At 38.0% G+C, this 19,984-nt stretch overlaps 1 protein-coding gene and 1 long non-coding RNA gene across 2 annotated transcripts; one reads left to right on the top strand and one right to left on the bottom strand.

Annotated features, from left to right (window-relative positions):
* Positions 1-2,364: 2,364 nt before the first annotated feature.
* Positions 2,365-13,971, top strand: LOC103706933 (BTB/POZ and MATH domain-containing protein 4-like). The gene is given in 6 exon segments (XM_039129552.1): positions 2,365-3,021; positions 4,836-5,181; positions 5,290-5,566; positions 12,308-12,392; positions 12,394-12,475; positions 13,445-13,971. Coding segments are annotated over 6 exon segments (1,200 nt in total). The 5' UTR covers positions 2,365-2,620; the 3' UTR covers positions 13,454-13,971.
* Positions 13,972-15,789: 1,818 nt separating this feature from the next.
* LOC120111702 lies at positions 15,790-19,939 on the bottom strand. The gene is made up of 3 exons (XR_005513157.1): positions 19,803-19,939; positions 16,275-16,359; positions 15,790-16,172 (listed from the first exon to the last, which is right to left on the bottom strand). It is a non-coding gene; the product is annotated as an uncharacterized LOC120111702 (long non-coding RNA).
* Positions 19,940-19,984: the final 45 nt, after the last annotated feature.

Genomic DNA, 19,984 nt, shown 5'->3' with positions numbered 1-19,984 from the left:
TATCAAAATTTTGGTTAAATTCTATTGTCAACTTGCTTGCCATCTTGAATTCTCTTCGGTCCATTTCGAGTTATCAAACTTTGGTTAAATTCTATTGTCAACTTGAAATAAGTATCAATCTAGCAAACCATACTAGTCAAGTAAATAATTAACTTGGCAAGATAGGATAGCCCCACCATCTAAAAATAAACTTAAAATATTGAAATCAGGCCAGAAAAAAATAACAGAGTTGGGTTCGTCCAACCAGAGTCTTCAAACCATATCAGATGGGGTTTGTTGCTCTTCAAAATGATTGATATATTTACAGTCATTCTCTCTTAATTACCTATCTTCTATAAGTAAAATATCAGTAGTATTTTGGAAAAAATATAGTCACACCCCTTCAAGTTTGGGTGAGAAATATATTGGCCCTTAAAGGTCATAGTTTTCAATTAACCCCTAAGACTTATTTTTGGTGTCAATGTGGCTCAGTCATCCATCTCCTTTAGGAAGCATTATCACATGATCATCATGTGACAACTTCATACTCCTAAAATGCCTTTCTCTCTAATTACGACTAGACTTGCATTTTGATGCAAAGTTCGCTGTTCCAGAAGCGTTTCAAGACACAATTGATGAGGGTGGGGGGCCAAGCATTGGAGGAGATGTGGGAGAGGGATCTAGTGAGTGTTTGGAGGTCGTCATCACCGGAGTGGCTGAGGACGATACCGACGATGAGGACAAAGAGGCCATCTTCTTAGGGTGGTGAGGATTGGGTGATGGGATCAATTGAGGAGTGTTTTCTAAAAGGAGAGATTTGAGGAGGCAGTAGGGTTTGGAATTTGGAGGAGGAGAAAAAGTTTGGAGATTGGAGGCATGACATTGTTGACAAAGCCTGAAACTGCATAGTACTCTATTTTCTAGTAGATTATTTTTTTCTTTTTAGATTAAGAGGAGCTGCACCAAACTTCAATTCTAATGGCATCAGTCTTTCTCATAAGCTAGACAAGTAGCTTTCAACCCTTTTTAGCCGTACAAGTCAAAATGAGGATTAATCTGTTACAGAGTCAAACCCCTAACCTTATCTAACGCGACAAGAATTCATACCTTCTAAATTAAAATTTAATCAATTTTCTAATAAGAAATCAACAAAAATATATTATTTTGTATAAGCAACACAACACAAGAACTACCAATTGATGCTATAATAATTGGGGGTGTTGGATTGCTCGCAAATTGTTGCAAGTGTAGGAGTACACATATTAATTTACATATGGATTTATTTCTTCAAAGAAAACGTATGTGCATGTCTGCAAAAAATTCTATCTTAGGTAATCATCCTATACCCATATTTATTTGCATGTGAATTTAGCATGGCAAAGCCCCTTGCTTTCCAAAAAGTTGAACAGAACCACACCCACTAGTCCACCATAGTCTGCATCAATAACCTTGCTCCCACATTAATCTAGCATTTCCATGCCAACCTAGATCATGGAGATGCAAGCCAAGAAGCAATGTTGATTGCTAAAGGATCAACAAGAGAGCATTAAAGGAGAGTTTTGCAAACACCTATAGCTACTTCATCAAACATTTGGGCATAGGTGCCTTTGAGGATGATGATGCTAAGATCCATGGGAGGTAGAATGGCATTTTCAGAGAGCTTTTTGATCCTTAAAAAAAAAAAGGGAGGCAGGATATCTTTTGCCCCATGTAAGGGTGTCATTTTGATTGAGATTCTGGAGCTTAGGAGACAGCTCTTGGATACCCATGCTGCCACCTTGCGTTGCGTCTAAATTTGCTATTCTTTTAATAATTTTTTATTTAAGAAGAAGGTAGGAAATTAAGGATTGAGAGATTTTAATTTGTAGAAAATGAGCATGTGATGTTGCAATGAGTGACGACGAGGTCTACGAAATTGCCCATGAGACGCTCAAGCCGACAAGCTGTTGAGTCGGAGCCTTCTTTCTCTCTTCCTTCCTTTGACCCGGTCGCGGAAGAGTTCAAAGGGAGGAGGGAAACCAGAGTAAGATAAATATATAAATTTTAGAGTCAATTAAAAGTTTCTAAATTTTCTTGCCTCAAAATGGTATGTCACGATCAGGTTACGCGGCCTAAAAATACCAGTAATTTTCATACTTCTTGTTTCTCTCGTAGAAAAATGCGAGGCCCAAATCTTTACCAATTTCTCGGAGAACTACTTTCGACGTGGCAGTGGATTGGTTTCCTGTTTTACAAATCATCCGAGCAGCAAACTTCGCCGTTTGCATTACGCTACGTGTCACTAAAAATCGAAGGTCTGGTTAAGAAAATATTTGGGCCTCGTAGCGTTTACTTATTTTATCCTCTTCTTTTCGTCCGTTTAAGTTTAAAATAAAACCGTTGCCATAAAAAAATCTGCCCCACTCTACAACCAGAGCGAATTCGAAAACGAGTGAGGCCGAGAACAAGAAAGGGCGAGAACCCTAACCCCAATTCCCTCGATCGAATCGATACCCAAGGGGATCTCCTCTGGTCCGTCAGATCCCTGCCGGATTCTCCCCTCCCCTCCTCCGATCCCATTCCGCCGCCGCCCCCAAGCGCCGTCGTCGGGCATCGCCTTTGCCGCTCCGGATCCTTTCATGAGAAGCAATTCGTGGTCGGAATGATGCCGGAGATCGTTGTTCCGCCGGAGAAGGACATCTTTATCCCGCCGACGAGCTCCCGTTCGGTGACGGAGACCGTGAACGGCTCCCACAAGTTCGTGATCCAGGGGTACTCCCTCGCCAAGGGGATGGGGGTCGGGAAGCACATAGCGAGCGATACCTTCACGGTGGGAGGGTTCCAGTGGGCGATCTACTTCTACCCAGATGGGAAGAACCCGGAGGACAATTCGACCTATGTCTCGGTCTTCATCGCTCTGGCGAGCGAGGGCACCGACGTGAGGGCCCTCTTCGAGCTGACCCTCATGGATCAGAGCGGGAAGGAGAAGCACAAGGTCCATAGCCACTTTGATCGGTCTCTGGAGAGCGGGCCGTATACGCTCAAGTACCGGGGGAGCATGTGGTAAGGGTTGCAGAAAATTTTCTCGTTCGTTCTTTCAAAGAATTTAGGTTTTCTTAAACATTAGTATGATTCAATTTTTGGTATCTTTAATTGATTGCTGAGAGCGTATGGTGAGGGATTCTGATTTAGATCCCGACTTGACTACAATTTTGTGAATTGCTGTTGATGTTTAGCATTGATCTCTTTGCATTTCATGGCCATGCTCTTTATTCTTGGAATCTATGTGGCATTTGAGCACTTTTCTTTTTTTTTAACGAAATATTTATTTTTGTTTAAGCTTTGATGAATTGATGAATAAATAGCGAGTTCTTTCAGTTCTGGTGAAATGAACTTAGTTCTGATTTTGAACTTTCTGATGACCTGTTGTCAAAGTAGGAAAATATTCAAGATACCATAAGAGCATGAGCTCCTTCCTGATGGAATTGCGTTGTGTTGGCTAAGTGTAGATACTGAACTCATTTGAATGCTGATTTTTGGAGGATTTTAGATATTTGGCTGAGAACCTCGAGCACTCTTGGTCTTACAAAGAAGGATGCAACGATTTCTCCTACTTCAAGGAAAATGGGATAGATTTTAATGTCACTGAGAACCTTCCTCTAATAATGTTTGATAATTCAACAAGATTCAAGCCTTCGTCTGATAATGGTTATAATTTAGTAGCTTCGCATGCATTGGCATGGGTGCTTATCTCTCAAGTCACAAATTCGAATTATAGGAGGCTAAATGGAAGAACATCCATACCCTATTTTATACTGTAAAAGTTTTTGATTAGTTTCTAATAATATATTATTTTTAACACTTAGAAATTATGATAGTTTAGTTGGATTAAAGGCATAGTTGTACAATAGTAGTAGAGAAATGCATGTGCTCATTAGACTAAGTTTTGATCGATTAGTTACAGATTTGACAATGACTAATTCTTTGTCCCAAGAGGAAAGAAAGTGAGAGGTTTGCATCATGCTGACTGTCCTCTTGTCCTCTAGTATCCTCTGTGGTTAAGGAAACTTTTTGTATGTTTGCCACATGTAAAATGTAAAGATTTCATTTGCTACATACTTTATATAGCTCTAAGCTTTCAAGCAGTAAAGATATATTGTTATCATGCCTTATCATGTGGCTACTAAGAAATTGTATCTTAACTGGATACAAGACAGATGGGAAATATAAAACATTATGAGTAAAATGCACACTTTCATAGGTGAAAATTTGATTCATTAGTTGCATGGTACGCTGCACCGTCCTGAACTGGGCGGTACGGGATGTACTATATCATAATGGTTTGGTATCGGTATCCGGTACGGGTGGGTGTACCGACACTTAATATGTCAAAAAAAACTCCGTACTGTAACGTACTGATACTATGCTAGCATGACAACGGTACGGAGTCTGGTACGGAGACAACGAACCTTGATTAGTTGTAGCTTTAACAATCATGACTCCCACCCCCAGAGAGAGAGAAAGAAAATTGAATTGCTGTCAAGCTGACTGCATCTAGACATCTGGCATCCTCCATGGTCAATGGAACATTTTTGTTCTTTTGTTATTTTTACGTGAACAGTGTCAATATCTCATTTTTTATAACTTTTGGTAATTTGAATATTATACGACTAAGAGGAGTATGATTTGATATTGGTAACCTGGATTTTTTTTGGAAAAATCTTGTCAAGATGAACATGCATGGATCATGTGTGCATCTTAGCATCCGTTTAACCTGCTATTCTAATAGATTTTTATTAAGATCTTGGCAATGCATTTGTATTTCCCTTCCTGATAAATACATGCTTTGATGATGTTGGTTTACATGTTCTCTCCAGGGGTTATAAGCGCTTTTTCAGACGAACTGCACTTGAGACATCAGATTACCTCAAGGATGATTGCTTGAAAATCAATTGCACTGTTGGTGTTGTGTTGTCAGTTATGGATTCGCCCAGATTACACTCGATACAGGTTCCAGAATCTGATATAGGAATGCATTTTGGTATGCTTCTGGATAAGCAGGAAGGATCTGATGTTGTTTTTGATGTTGCGGGTGAGAAATTTCATGCTCATAAGTTGGTGTTAGCTGCTCGATCCCCTGTGTTTAGAGCTCAGTTTTTTGATGAATTGGATTGTGAAAAGAATGAGATCGTTGTTACAGATATGGAGCCTAAGGTATTTGAGGTAGGGAGTTTCTATCCTCTTCTTTTGTTTTGACTTGTTGCAGCTAATAGTTGTTGTACATTCCTTGATTTTTCAAACAATAATTCATTTTGCTCTCTGCCCTGCCAGGCAATGCTCCACTTCATATATAGAGATACATTTGTTGAAGATGATGCATTGATGGCTTCAAGTTCTCCTGCATCTTCTGTGTCTGACACTTTACCTGGAAAATTATTAGCTGCAGCAGATAAGTATGGCTTGGAAAGGCTTCAATTGATGTGCGAGTCTTATCTGTGCAAAGATATATCTGTGAATTCAGTTGCTAGCACCCTTGCATTGGCTGATCAACATCATGCTATGGAACTTAAGGCTGCTTGTCTTAAATTTGCAGCAGAAAACCTTGCAGGTACTCCCCTTATCTTCCTTCCTGCTCATGTATCCATTTTTTTTTAAAGGAATTGTCGAATAATGCTTTCTTCAGGTTTCGTTTTCCCCCGCATAGAGCAATTCTACCTTACACCATGCTTATGTCTCATGTAAACATATAAGCATGAACCCCCACTCCCTCCACGCCACCAAAATATTCTATTGGCTAGCTGTACCTTTTCCTCTTGTCATTGCATAGGTTTGGCTGTGGTCGAACTGCATCTCTGAGGATCAGCCAAATGGGACTAATTTCAGTTTTGAGCGTTTGTTGTCCTATATTCAGGGCTATGTCTATAAGACTCCATGTTTTAGGCATCTGTTCAACCTGTATCTGACAAGGACCCAGATTTTTGCCATGCCTAAGTGGGAATCGGGTAGTACCTATGCCTCAGTGGGAATTGGTTAGTACCCTGCATGCCTAATGTGATAATCAGAATGTTGGTTACAGTAAGAGGACAGAATGGTGATGCAAAGAACACAGGAACTTTACACAAAAGAAGAGACTTCAGCCTGTTTAATTAAATCATTTGCATTAATTATGTCTGACATGGGTTGGAGATCAAGATCATTTAGATGTAGAATTTGTCTGAACTCTTTATTTTAGGCAATTTACCACTTAACTTGCTGGCAAAGCTTGTTAGAAGAAACATCAGATCCCTGGCCAAACCTGATCCATTGTTTATTGACACTTTAAGTTGAAGATGATGAACTTGGCTAGGAATTATATTAATCTTATTTTTTTAATTATTCCTCCAATTATGAAAATGAAAATTTTGTCTTCATATTAAAAGTAATTGACCTAAGGGAACCCTGATGTTTACCATCATATTGGATAGAAGCTAGAAAGGTTTCTTACATTTCTAAGATTGGATAAATATACCATCTTGAGTTTGATCCTTGGTAGCATGAACGTCTATATAGAATCTCATTGGAAACTTACTCCAACCCCTTTATACACATTCCCATATTCTTTTTTTTTTCCAGGAGAAATCTGCTTCCCTACACCAGCACCTGAATGTGCTCTCACTCCCATTCTTGCAGTTGCACCTACTTCTAATTAAAATTGTCAAAAGCAAAAGGCACACTTAAGGTGACAGGACCCCCATATTACTCGAGGTTCTAGGCACAAAGATGGGCGCTCACCTAAAGAAAGCAAGACACAAATTTATGAGAAGTTTAATATTTGTTTCAAAAATAGATATAATTTATATCTGAAAATAATATAAATATTATAAGATTAATTATTCAATTTCCAACATCTTGAACATTAGATACCATGTTTCAAATATTTTAAAATATCACATCAAAATACCACTTCCTGTAATATATTTTTAAAAAATCTTTAAAATGCAATCATGACCGCAAAGTATCACTTCCTAAAATATGTTTAAGTTTCTAAATAACACATAATGCAAAAGACTAAATCACAGAACATCCTTGAGTAGGCCTTATTTATAAGGGCTCAAAACAAAAGCTGACAAAGCTTTTAAAGAATGGCCAAAAAAGGACAAGAAGATTAATGCTAGACATTAGAGAGGTGCTCACCCAAATAGTTCTTGCTTTCTTCCAGGCACTTAAGTAGGCATCGTCTTAGTTAAGATTCGCAGAACCAATATTAGGTGCAGAACCGGTATCAGGTGTTGTACCGGTCACCAACGAGTAAGGTATGATACCTATTTGGTACTATACTGACACATGGTGCATGGTGGCGTACCAATCATTTGACTGGTGCTGCATTTTCTTTATTTTCGTTATTTTTTATTTTTTATTTTTTTGTTTTTCAATCTATTTTTGCTTTTAGCTATTATTTTAATAGTTATGATTGTTTAGTTGATGATTTTGATGTTGTTTTGGCATATTCTTGGTCATGAAGTGGACTTGAAGTACAATTAAAATACTTATATTTGTGTGTATATATATATAGATAACAAGTGGAGTCCATTTAATGCATTTAAAGTACAAAATTCGTACTGACTTCTAAAATTTTGTGGAGTGTCTATGTCCGTCATAGATGTCGGGATTGTGATCATAGTCCATCTAGGATATTACCCCCAAATTTCTAGAAAATTTGCCTCATTCTTGCATCCCACAATGTACGCCTGCTGGATAGTTGCCTGCTACTGATCCCTCTATCTGATATTGCACTGGCTATGCGAAAATTATGGCAGCAAAATCCGACCTATAAGAAGCTTGAGGCTGTGGTGGTAGTACCCACTAGCACAATGCTTTAGATGAAGGATATTCATGTGGGTCATAGATTGTTTATATGGAATAGGACCTAATGTACGACTCGGATCTAAATACATCTAGGGACCCTACTCCACATGCGAGGCCATCTGCAGCAGTAGCACCTATTTTCTACTGATCTCGAGGGGTCTATCTCTTGTAGAAAATGATATTCTCATGGGCTCTACTAGGTTGTGTACTCTAGTCCATATGACGTGAGTGTATTGAGACTCACAAGTGAGTCAAAGACCATGGGTCTGAGTCATGCAGTGTATCATATCCACTGCTACCTTCCTAGCCATCAAATGCATTGCCGGTTGAATTGTTGTTGTCTTTCAGGGTTTTACTGGTCTCTGAATTAGAGTGAACAAACTCTTTATCGACTCTCTCCCATGGAATTATAGTTTTCTTTTTTGCTGAGAATTCTTTATTGGATGCTCCTGTTTGCCTAACTTTGTTGGGTGGTTCGACTGCAGCCACCACCCTGAGTAGACCGGATTTCGTGGTTGCCTCTTCTCTACATCTCTCTATCAAATCTCTAGGAGGATGTCTTGCATGTAAAGTCCTGCGATGATCAGCTCCCTTGACCTTTGTGGCTACTCGATTTGATGTGAGCACAGCATGTGTCCATTATTTTGCATTTACCTTTAGCCTTCCGTGCTAAAAAACTGGCCGGTGAAGTGATCCTGGCTCATCTAGCTTTGGCTATTGTTGCTAGTCCTTAAGTTATTGAATCATCGGATCCTCTTCATTATATACAAAGTTATTGTGAAATAGATCATCGTACTTTAGCTCCACTTTCTCTTCAATACACTTCAATTTGAGGTGCAGATTGTAATGGACATACATGAGATTGTTCCAGCACTTCTGCGTGAGACTATTCCTTTGTTTGTATTGAATAAAGGCGAAGGTAGACCAGTTTAGGCTTACAAGCATTAAAGGAGACCGCTTGTATGAGGAACCGGATCTCCAACCTTCTTAGGTTTCTAGATGACTGTTCATAGTGGAACCACCAATTAGCTGCAAATGCAATCAAGAAAATTGCATATCAAACACTACTAATCATAAAACATTAAACCAGTTATAGTCAGTGCCTGAAAATACCTGGATTCATATTTTTTTGTTTGCCACAGTTAAATTAAGGCAGGTTTTCTTCTAGCCCTAAAGAATATCTTAATGTTATTTTTTGGGGGGCTTCTCCTGGTTATGTCCCTTAAAGACATATCCAAGCCCTTTTGTTGAAGTAAGGCCACCTTTATTCCTCTTTGCATATGCTCAAATGATCTTTAATTTGTATGCCAATCGCTCATTCATATCCCCTATCACTTTCTCTTCTCTAACTCAAAGCTCAATTTTTCTAGATGCATACCTCATTTTCATTTCTTGTGAAAGTCATCACATGCATTTGGATATTTTTGGTTAACTATCGACAAAACATGTTGTGTCATCTTTTTGTCATACAAAGGGTTACTTAATAGCGACATAACGGTAATAGTACTTCTCAACTGTAACTGTATTAGACATGTTCCTCTCCTTTCTTTTGTGAATATTCATGAGAGCAAAATGAGTCACGGTTGCACTTTGGTCTTGGCCACCTTGTTTGAATGAAGTTAATTCATTTATTACATGCCAAAACTATACAAGTTTATAGATCATTTTTTTTAGTTTCTCCCCATTCCAACTTGATTCTCAAATTTATCCTAGTTCCACTTATTCCAACAAATAATTTGCACCACATACCCTGGTTTGCTCACCAATTTTTATTGACGAGCTAGAAGATAAGGGCTTAGGGTTGACCCTTGGTCTAGGCTCATCACAATCTAGATCTTAGTACCTCTTAGAGAAGAAATTGTAGCTTGCAAAATCATGTTTGTAATTATTGCAGGAGTCCATAACTCTTTTGTGCATTTTATATGCCAAACTTTAGCAATCTTTAATGCATCCTTCGGCCATTGGTGTTATTTTTCATTCTTAGCTACACTGGACCAGTAGGGAAAGTATAAAAGCTTGATGAAATTTATGTTCCCCACTTGATCTTTTACCTTTTGCTTAATAATTTTGATTCAATACATAGAAAAGGGGAGCAAAAGTTGTAGTCATATAGAGATTGTAAGCTCGAAGGACTTCAAGGAAGAGTATTTTTTAATTTATTTGGATTTGAAGGCTAACAATTTTACTTGATGCAAAACTAGCAAGTGAAAAATAAGAATATGAGAGAGATTTGAAGATGTTTCCGTGGATGCTCATTCTTATGCTTACTTTTTGAAACTCCAACTATTTGACATATTAAGCTTCTCCTCACATTGTACCTCAATTCTAGTGCAGAAAGCCTTGATCTTTGATACCAAATAATGTAAAGAATGATAGAAAAGAAGCAAAAGAAGAGAAGAGGTTGTGGAACTAGGGAGGGTGCGGGACTCTTCAACAATGAAGATGTAAAGAAAATCCACCAAAACCACCAATCTTTGTAATCTCAAATCTTAATAATGCAATTCTACTCTAGAGACTAAATACAAGGATATTTCTGAAAAAACAAGCAAATCCTATGGTAACTCTATGAGCTATTGTAAAATTTCCATTTTCAAGATTTTGTTAACCACAAATCACCTGCATGAACCTTATCCCTTGTTAGGGACATGGACTCAGAAACGCTAAAAATAACAGTAGCAGTCAGTCTAGAACTCCAATCTTAGCGGAATAGAAACTGATTGTACTAAAATTAGCACCAATGGTACTACTACTCAGGTGGCATCTATAAACATACACTTGAAAAAGACTGACCAAAATGGGTTTACTAGGGTTGAGAGTACCTTGTGGAGTATAATGGCAGAACCATAAGTTTCTGCTGAATTGATGGTCTCTCAGAGAAATACTGTATCTCCTTCATCTAGGTTTTGATTTCTGTGATTCCTGATGTATCAGAAAAGGCTTTTTAATGTTCCCCATGAACAAATATGGATTTTATTTGTTAAGGGAATCTTTCAGGGGCCTTGGTGGAGGATGGCCTGCATCTTGTTTTCTTGTCTGTCTTCTCACATGCCATTTTCATTTTCATAATGCCTTCGCTGATGTGTGCGCTAATTTGCATCTTATAATTCTGCAATAAATTAAGAGCTGAATATGTTTTAGTTGGATTTGACAATTCTTAATGGAGATAGAGGACATAAAATAGGTAGTGATATATGCTTGAAATAGCTTCCAGGATCAGATGATGAAGATAAATAAGGGTCTGAACAAGCTGAAGGAAGTTTAAAAGAATTTAACATTACCCCTTGTTGGGGGAGGGGGGGAATTGTGCGCGGGGGAGAACTTAAAAGCCTCACCCAGGGGTTATATGTGGTCACAGAATACCATGAGTTCAGGATTTGAGGGAAAAGAAATCATTCTAGAAGAGAAGAGTTGGTGACCTGCAGGAGATTTTCTACTACTGATCCTTTAAAAGTTTTGGATTTGAAATGCAGAATCATGCGGAATAGATTGTGTCATGTCATATGGTATTAGTTTTCATTGAACAATCATATGCTTGTTAAAAAAATCTCTACTGGAATAATGGAGCTGCAGAGGACCACAGAGAAGAACGATTGGAAAGTTTCAATGTCCTCCAATAAAGAAGCTCGCATTGGAATTTTGTTTGAGGACCCTCCCAACTGTAGACTTGCAAATTGTTGATTAGGTGAAAAGGATTTTTGAACACATCTATCTTGAATCAAATATACCAATAAGCTTGTTTATTTATCTGTTTCTTTATTTATCCTTTAATAATACTTGCGTGTTGCTGAAAATTAATTCATGATATTGAGCAGGTAGATATGATGGGATGGAAATAATCTTTTTGGGAGGGGCAGGTCGTTTGGGAGTATCAGGTCCTATTGTGGAGGGATGGGGCAAATCACCATAGAAGGCCGACTTGGAGGTGCTATGTTACTAACACAGGCAGTTTCAGAGTGCAAAGACATAGTTTTTGACAGCTAGATGCCTTCATTATTAGATGTTTTTGAGAGCCTCCATGTGTAAGTGGAAGCTTGCTGTGGCAGGATTGTTGTGTCATGTGGGATTGTCTTTTATTCCCCTTATTGGAAATAACATAAATGCCGAGCAATATAAGCATCGTTTCAAAAATCTAAAATCATAATTCCAAATTGAAATGTGAGACTTGCCAATGAGCGCATTATTTGCTGCCGCAAACTTTACATCCTCACTCAATTCTAACTCTACTGATTTCCTTCGAGCTATCATAGTTTGATATTTTCTAAATTTGGTTATAGGAGATGTTATGGCACTGGAGGTAGTCACTTACTGGAGTTATTGACAAGGAAGTTTCTTCTTCTTGTTAGCTTTATTCTTAGTTTTATTAGTTGATGCCAATTTCATTTTTTTCTGCCAAAAAAATTCAAATAGTTGGGAATTCTAAACCAATGTTTTGAATCCCAAGGAATCTGTGTTTTCTTCCAGCGCCTATCATTTGTTTGACGACTGCTATTATCTGTACATGCAGCTGTGATGCGCTCAAATGGATTCCAGTATCTTCAGGACAATTGCCCATCACTGCAGTCCGAACTTCTGAAGATTATTGGCAGGTTGTGAAGAGGAATGCAGCAGCGGTGGAAAGAGCCGGAGTGTGTGGGCCCAGCTCTCGGATGGTGGGGATTCCAATGGCCGGAGGGTAAGGCCTAGGACTTGATCCCGAATAAATGCTCAGCTAGTGATTTGTAAATGACAGCAATATGTGTCGAGAAAAGGGGATAGAAATGACATCAGCTCTGTCGTATCTCTTTTAGTATGTTGCATGGATAATTGTTTAATGGCATGAATTGTAGGTCTTTTAGTGGCAGGAGGACATTTAAAGATAGAATTATTCGGGTAGTGCATTACCGAACAGAGGCGTGCCGTCTATCTGACAAGAAGCAAGGTAAACCAAAGGAAACTCTCCTGAGCGTGACCCGCACTCATTTATTTGACGTTTTCTTTGCTTGTTTCTTTGGAGCAAAGTTGGCCGTGGTCTTCTCATGAATTTGGCAACCCCCTCCCCACTCCCCACCCTCCCCCCCCGCGGCGCCGCGCTTATATATATCTTGCAAATTTCCTGTCCTGCTTATTGTTTTATGCTTGAATCTTCCAGGAACTTGATTAATTTGTAAAAACCTTTTACTGACGGGAGATTACCTGAAGAAAGGTGGATTTATGTATATCTGAAGAAAGCCGGCCGCTGTCTTGTAGTTCCTGCATGGTCTAATATATATATATAAAGAGAGAATTAGATTTGGTTATACTTGAATGTAGCCAAGCTTGGAAACCGGCCGCCACCAAACTACCGTTAATGGTAGCTAGGTTTTTTGGGTCCAAAAAATAGGGAAGCATTAACTAATAGAAGGGGATGTCCTTCCCAGGCTCATGTCCGTCCCGAGTCCTTTGGGATCCGCTGCTTCGATGTACAGTGGCAATGCACAGAAATGGTGCTTCATGTACACGTTAGACTTGTAGGTTTGACCCTTATTTATGGGATTTGTAAAAAAAAGCAATGAATCTGAATCAAACTGCCTATACAGCCAGATTTCAGTCTACTATTTAGAGTTCTTGGTTTGCTGAAATCAATATATGATGACTTTTGTTTTTCTTTATTTGTTTTATTCAGACATGGTAGGATGCACGAGGCTGGAGGAAGAAGTGTTGAGATCTCTTGATGCTCAAAAAGAATTCACTGTCACTCTCTAAGATCATTTGGTCGCTGATATTACAAAGCATTAACGGCTTATGTTTTGCATGTTTGTAGGATTGTATCATTATTTTTTATTGTCAGATGTCTTTGGATAAAATTATAATGAAACTTTCATGTCTGTTTCTTGCAATAAGACTGCAGAAATGGAACTGCAAGAATGCAAATGAGCACATATGAGATCAGCAACTACCTAGTTTTTTGCTGCTCGCAGTTTTGCCATCGCCCTGCTTGTCTGGGCTGGAGACACCTAAAAGTATGCCAACTCTTCATACGATCCTTTGAAGACATCTAAAGGCCATAAGCACTCCAACAAAAAGCAACGACGGAGTAGAAATGGAAGATGATTTATAATGTATATTGGATGACGTGGATCAACTGATGTAAATCATAGACTGTGATGTATATGGATGATAATTAATTTACAATGGGATGTTTTGTTATTTACATTTGGTATTTGTTTTAATTTTGTTTTGGATAAGATGGAGGGGATATTTTTATCTTCATAACTTCGATGAAAGGCTTCTATTTTTCAACTCAAATTGTTCAGTAGTTCATTGTGTGAAATGAAATTAATTTTTCTTTTTTTATAATGAGAAAATGAAAATAATTTTCTTACACCACCAAAAAGATGTCTTTTGAACAATATCAGATCTTGATCTTAAACTTAGTAGAGAGCAACCTTACAAACCTGGTAGAGAGTCATGATCTCAGTGTTTATGCCATGAGCACTCAGTGTTTATTCCCTCTTGACTTTCTATTTATCCTTCTCGGTTGCTTACCACAATGCAACCCCTCATTTGACGGAGTGTGGTTAGAACTTTTTCATATATTTCTACGATATTTATGTTCATTCATGCAGACTAGGTGTTTATCATCTGGTGTTAAGTATTTATTGGTAGATATGCTAGTGTTTGTTCCTGTAATATTAGTATTTACCATCATGGGGAAGGCAGAAGATAAAGAGCAATCTCAAAGTTTTCTATTTATCGTTTACACATTTTATGTTTACTCCTGACCATTTAGTGTTTATTCTTGAGCACTTAGTATTATTCACTTTGGACTTTCCAGTTTATCTTTCTATGTTATTGCTCACAACAAGGCAACCTCCTCCTGACAGAGCATGGAAAAACTTTTTCTATTTATTTCTACAATGTTTATATTTATTTCCACAGACTAGGTGTGTATGATACAAGGTTAGTGTTCATCCTAAATATGTTAATGTCTATTCTTGTAGTATTAATATTTAGCATCAAGGGGAAGGCAGGAAGGCATAGAGCAATCATATAGTTTTCTATTTATCGTTTACAAAGTTTGTATTTACTCCCAGTCCGTCAGTGTTTATTTTTGAGTTTTTAGTGTTTATTTTCTCCAAACATCCTGCATCCTTCTCCATTGTTGTTTACTATGAGGCAGGCCTTAATCAACCAAGTGTGGTCAAAATTTTTCTATTTATTCCTATGATATTTTTATTTATTGCCGTATACTAAGTGTTTACATTTGGAGTTGAATGTTTATTGTTTTTAGTTTTTCTCATCGTGGGGAATGTAGGAAAGCAGATAGCAGAAATCAATTTTCTATTTATCGCTTATACTATTAATATTGATTCCAAGCCTATTAGAATTTATTCATGAGTATTTAGCATTTATTTTCTTTGAATTATCTCCTAATATTTTTCCATTGCACTACTACATGCTAAATACTTACCTAGTAGTGGTAATCAACAAGACAACAAATGAATTCATAACTTAAGAAGAAACATCATGCGTGGACTATCCAAGATGAGACCTAACAAAATTACATTATACCGATTGCTATACAAGATCCAAAAATATTAGGACAAGATTTAGAATTACAAAGTGTCGAAGTGGATAATATCCAAATAAATTATATGCATTTCATCGTATATAACTCTTATAGGCTTATGATTCAAATCAAGATTTTAAGGCGTCGGCTCTGGGCTTGCCTTTCCAAGCCCCGAGGGATGAACAACAGTTTGATGACTTCACAAATATGTGCCAATCGAATGGTGGTAGATCAGGAGGAAGTCCATAACAAACCCTTTGTACGGGTCCGTCACATAAAGTGGCGTGTAGCCACTCAAGCTCAATTGAGCCCCATCTAAATCAAAAATGCCATTCATGCTGCATTGTAAGACACCTCTCAACCAAAGCTCTTCAACCACCCATCAACTAGATATAAGTCCAAGCACTGAGGGAATACCCCATGAACTAAGCATGGTCAGGACGCGTTTAACAGCTAACAAGGACCAAAGCTCATTTATCTTGCCTTTTTTAGTTTCCAATAACCACCCAACAATGTTCATTTTGAGTTTTTTCCAGGAAGCTAGTTTCAGGTTTGAAATTGTCGAGACTGATTTCTCACTTCCCAGGAATATCAACAGAAACCCCCACCCCTGATGCAAGAAAAGCTGTAGCAAAACTACAAATCAAATTCAACATATTAAGTTACAAATCCACTGCTAGTAGTGCTTTACAAACACCACGGCACAGTCCCTAAACTGTAGTGTAACCATGTGGCAGGACGCATCATCCCAGAAATCTTCCTGTCTATAGCTGAAGAAACCATAGCAAACCCGCATCCTTCAGTGCAGATTCGAAGTCCTCTTCACTCCTCCAGTTGGCACCTGAAAAGCAGAACGCACATTTGTCCCACCAGCGGTTGAGTTAATGCATAGAGCGATTATGAATTGGGAAAAAAAAAAGAGGGATAACCTCCACATCATTACCTCAGGAATGTAGTGGTTGAAGTGACGCTCAATCTTCTCATCAGTAATCTATCCCTGTCAGTACATAATAAGTTGAATACAGCACCTGTAGCCAGACAGACGGCCAACACAAAATTAGATGATTGCAAAAACCTGGACATTTTAATCAGTGGTAGCAAACGAAATAAAATCTTAGCAAATGTCAGACTTGTAGAAACCACCTGATTAGATGTGAATAGGTAACAGTTGCAGCTAAAAAATCAAGTTAACAAGGGAAGCCAGATCAGACATTTAAAAATTTGAGTGCTAAAAGATGTTGGACAATCAAGCAACAAACGGAGCATGTGACATGATTGCAAAAATACAGATTTATCCCTTCTTATAATTCCATTTTCTGCTAATAATCTTTCCCCCTTTTAGTTACAAACATCTGGTGCTGTAAAAAATAATATAAAGTGATTCTGTCAATCTGAATTTCGATTGCACAAACTATGTTGACAAGCGCAGACTCTGTGGCATTCAATGCATAACTGAATCGCAGTTAGGGCATATCAACTTCTAGTTCCCAAACACAGCGAACCATGGATTCACGATGAAGATATCATTTAACAAAATTGGACAAATTGCACAATATAAAAGATTTCATGGCCAGACTTAAGAAAACTATGACAGCATTCAAAGACTGACATATTTTCATCATTTAGAAGGACAATCGGAAGCATTCACAAGTCCAATATAGAAAATGAAACCCTCTCAGTTGATACTAAAGAATATGCGCAAAAAGATGAGGGATAAAAATAATATAGTCCTCAAAAGATAGAAATAAGCGATATATCCAGTTGGAGCAAACTTCCAGTACAGCCACTACTTTTTCATTGGCTAATGATCCACCAATCCCTCCTTCTTTGACCAATCATAACCAATGGCAAGATTTCCAAGCGGTGGACGAAAATCCAACAGGGAGCAAAATAGGTGACTGAAGTTTCTGGCCTCGGGTGAACCATATCATTCGTTGCCAAGAAAAACTTCTTGACATTAGTGCAGTCGCCAACAGAAGAGCAGGACACTATCTGCTTCTCTCTTCTTCCTGGTCTCCTCTCTTTACTTAAAGCTAATGGCCCCTCTCAGTGAACTTGACAAAGGATGAAGCATGAAAATAACACAAAACGGAGAAGCTTCTCTTTATTTCCTGTCTCCTCTCTTTACTAAAGCTACGGGCCCCTCATGAACCTCACAAAGATGATACATGAAAACTAACACAACGGAGAAGGTCCTCCTTATCACATCCCTACATTAGTCCCCACAGCCCCATTAATTAAACAGCAACCTGAAGTCAGGATAAAACTTTCCGTTTCCACTTCAGCATTCTACTTGAATAAAAATTGAACTCGAATATGATTGCAATGGCAATCAGCTAAGAAATTCCAAAAATCCCCCTCAACTTGTGCTCTGCCCTACCGTCTTGATATCTCTTCAGTAGTCTTCATGGCATCAAAACCAAACCAACTACCTTCCACCCCCCACAAAGAAAAAGATAAAGATAAAAGCCCTGGCGCATGTTAAAAACCAACTTTATGCCTTCCAAACATTAAAAAGTTCCGCCTCTCATTCCACCATAATAGAACATTCCCATTCTGTCATGGCGGCATGCCGTCAATAATTTCCATCACTTGACAACAATAACTATCTACACAAACCCAACACTCAAACATGACACAATCAGTTCAGATAAACACCTGTTACTTGTGCTACTCTCCTTAAGGGGAAGACTCACTACTTTAGCAATTACCAAGCTTGGCTGTATCACTAGTTTCATTCTTATAATGTCAAACAGACAAATCAAAATAGCATCAAACAATGCTTACAACTAGCTGAGCTATTCCATGGTATAGAGACACTAACAAATCCACCATACTCAAAAAAAATAAATTTGATACCTTATGATCCATTTTAAAAAGAAGTCTCTACTGAATAGTGTCCAACATCACAAAAGGCTGTCACACATATAGCAAGAAGAAGCCACCATGAAGCTAAAAGAAAAGACGGTAGACCAACCCATTGGCCATTCATTTTAATCTTATAACTATATACACAAAAGAATATAAGAGTAATAATTTGGTTGGCTTCCAAGTGTGCACAAGCAGTACCCAGAGGGTGTCAACTACCAAAGGCAATAAGAACAGTTATAAAATGTGAGAAAAATAAGAAGATAAGAGATGATCTAGAATCCGAAACCTCTCTCTCTCTCTCTCTCTCTCTCACCTCCTCATGCACTCGGTCTTCCCTTCAAGATCAAGATATCTCTAGCTTGTCTCTGCCAAATTAATGAACGAGAATAATCCTACAATATGGAGAAATCCTTTTCTCACTTTATTCCAGAACTGGAAAAGCTCTATTGCTTGCAGAAGCAACAATATGCTAACTAGAGAAGCAAATAACATTCAGGATTATATAAAACAAGATTCCTTGGCAATAATTTTCAGTCAATCTGCTCTAAAAGTGATATGGACCTTTTTCATTTGAAACCAAGAATATGATTGACCACATTGAGGTACTAAATGACAGGTTGGTTAGAGCTCTTGGGCATCAGCCGTAATCTGCACATACATTCGATGCTGCAAGTAGGCAGCTATTTGCATGAAGAGTTTGATGACATATAAACAAAGTTGGAGTTGTAGGCCAGTGGTTCAAAGGTGCTTCTTGCAGAGAAGCATTTCTTGGCCATTGAATCAGCTAGCAGCTGGTACAATAGATTTCGCTATTGCACTTCCCACAAGCCCCTCTAGATGCCACGAGGAAAGAAGATTCCTATATTGTTACTAGTCAACTGGGCTCAAAGAGACTAGCCATTTCACAGCAGTATAATGAGACAGCCTGACGAGCATAACAGTACAAACGTAATTATAAAACTTCACAGAATTCAATTCCTCAATAGAGTATATACTATTTTTTCTTGATTTATTTATAGTTTGTGTATGCCATAACCTTCATCCAATACCAATAAGCACCACTTTGTAAGAGCACTGAGAACAGCTGAGAATGAATGAACAATGCCTTGAAAATGTTTAACAGCAAAATTCTACGCAACTGCATGTAAGAATGTAACTGCAAGTACAGATCTAGAAAATTTGGTGCTGTTTACGGTGAAAAAAAATCCTCATTTACATAGTTCACCAGAAAATGCATAAAGAGATCAATGTATTCAAGTTATTGCAGCTGTAATTCTTACTTTTGCTGAGCAGCACTAGATAATCATTTATGATCCTGAATAATACTAAAATTTCTTGAACTTGCGTGTAATAGGACTACGAACAAATAATTTACATTCAGCAAATCTAGGAAAAAGAAATAAGCACCAGTAACATAGTCATTGCAACAAGTATGATGAATATAGCTCTTTACAAGCTGAATTATTCGAGAAAAGAAATCCCAGAACTTCCAATCATTTATTTGCAGACAAAATGAATGTGAAGAAAACAATAATGCATTATGAATTTGAACAAAGGTTATTGGAAGCAGATCCAAGGGTCAAAATGTTGTTAGAAATACCCTGCGACCAAAACGTCCAGCTCTACCAATCCTATGCAGGTAGACTTCATAATCAGGTTCCCATGTCTCATATTTTACAGGAGAGATCGAAGTTGATAACCAGATTAACCTTAAAGTAATAATAACAACAAAATGCATTAGAACTTAAAAACCATAGTATGATAGGACTAAGGAAAAAAAAC

This window comes from Phoenix dactylifera, chromosome 8 (assembly GCF_009389715.1).
Source record: "Phoenix dactylifera cultivar Barhee BC4 chromosome 8, palm_55x_up_171113_PBpolish2nd_filt_p, whole genome shotgun sequence".
Classification (NCBI taxonomy): Eukaryota; Viridiplantae; Streptophyta; class Magnoliopsida; order Arecales; family Arecaceae; genus Phoenix; species Phoenix dactylifera.
Note: the sequence above shows the minus strand (reverse complement) of the source record. Positions and strands in the feature narration are given on the sequence as shown.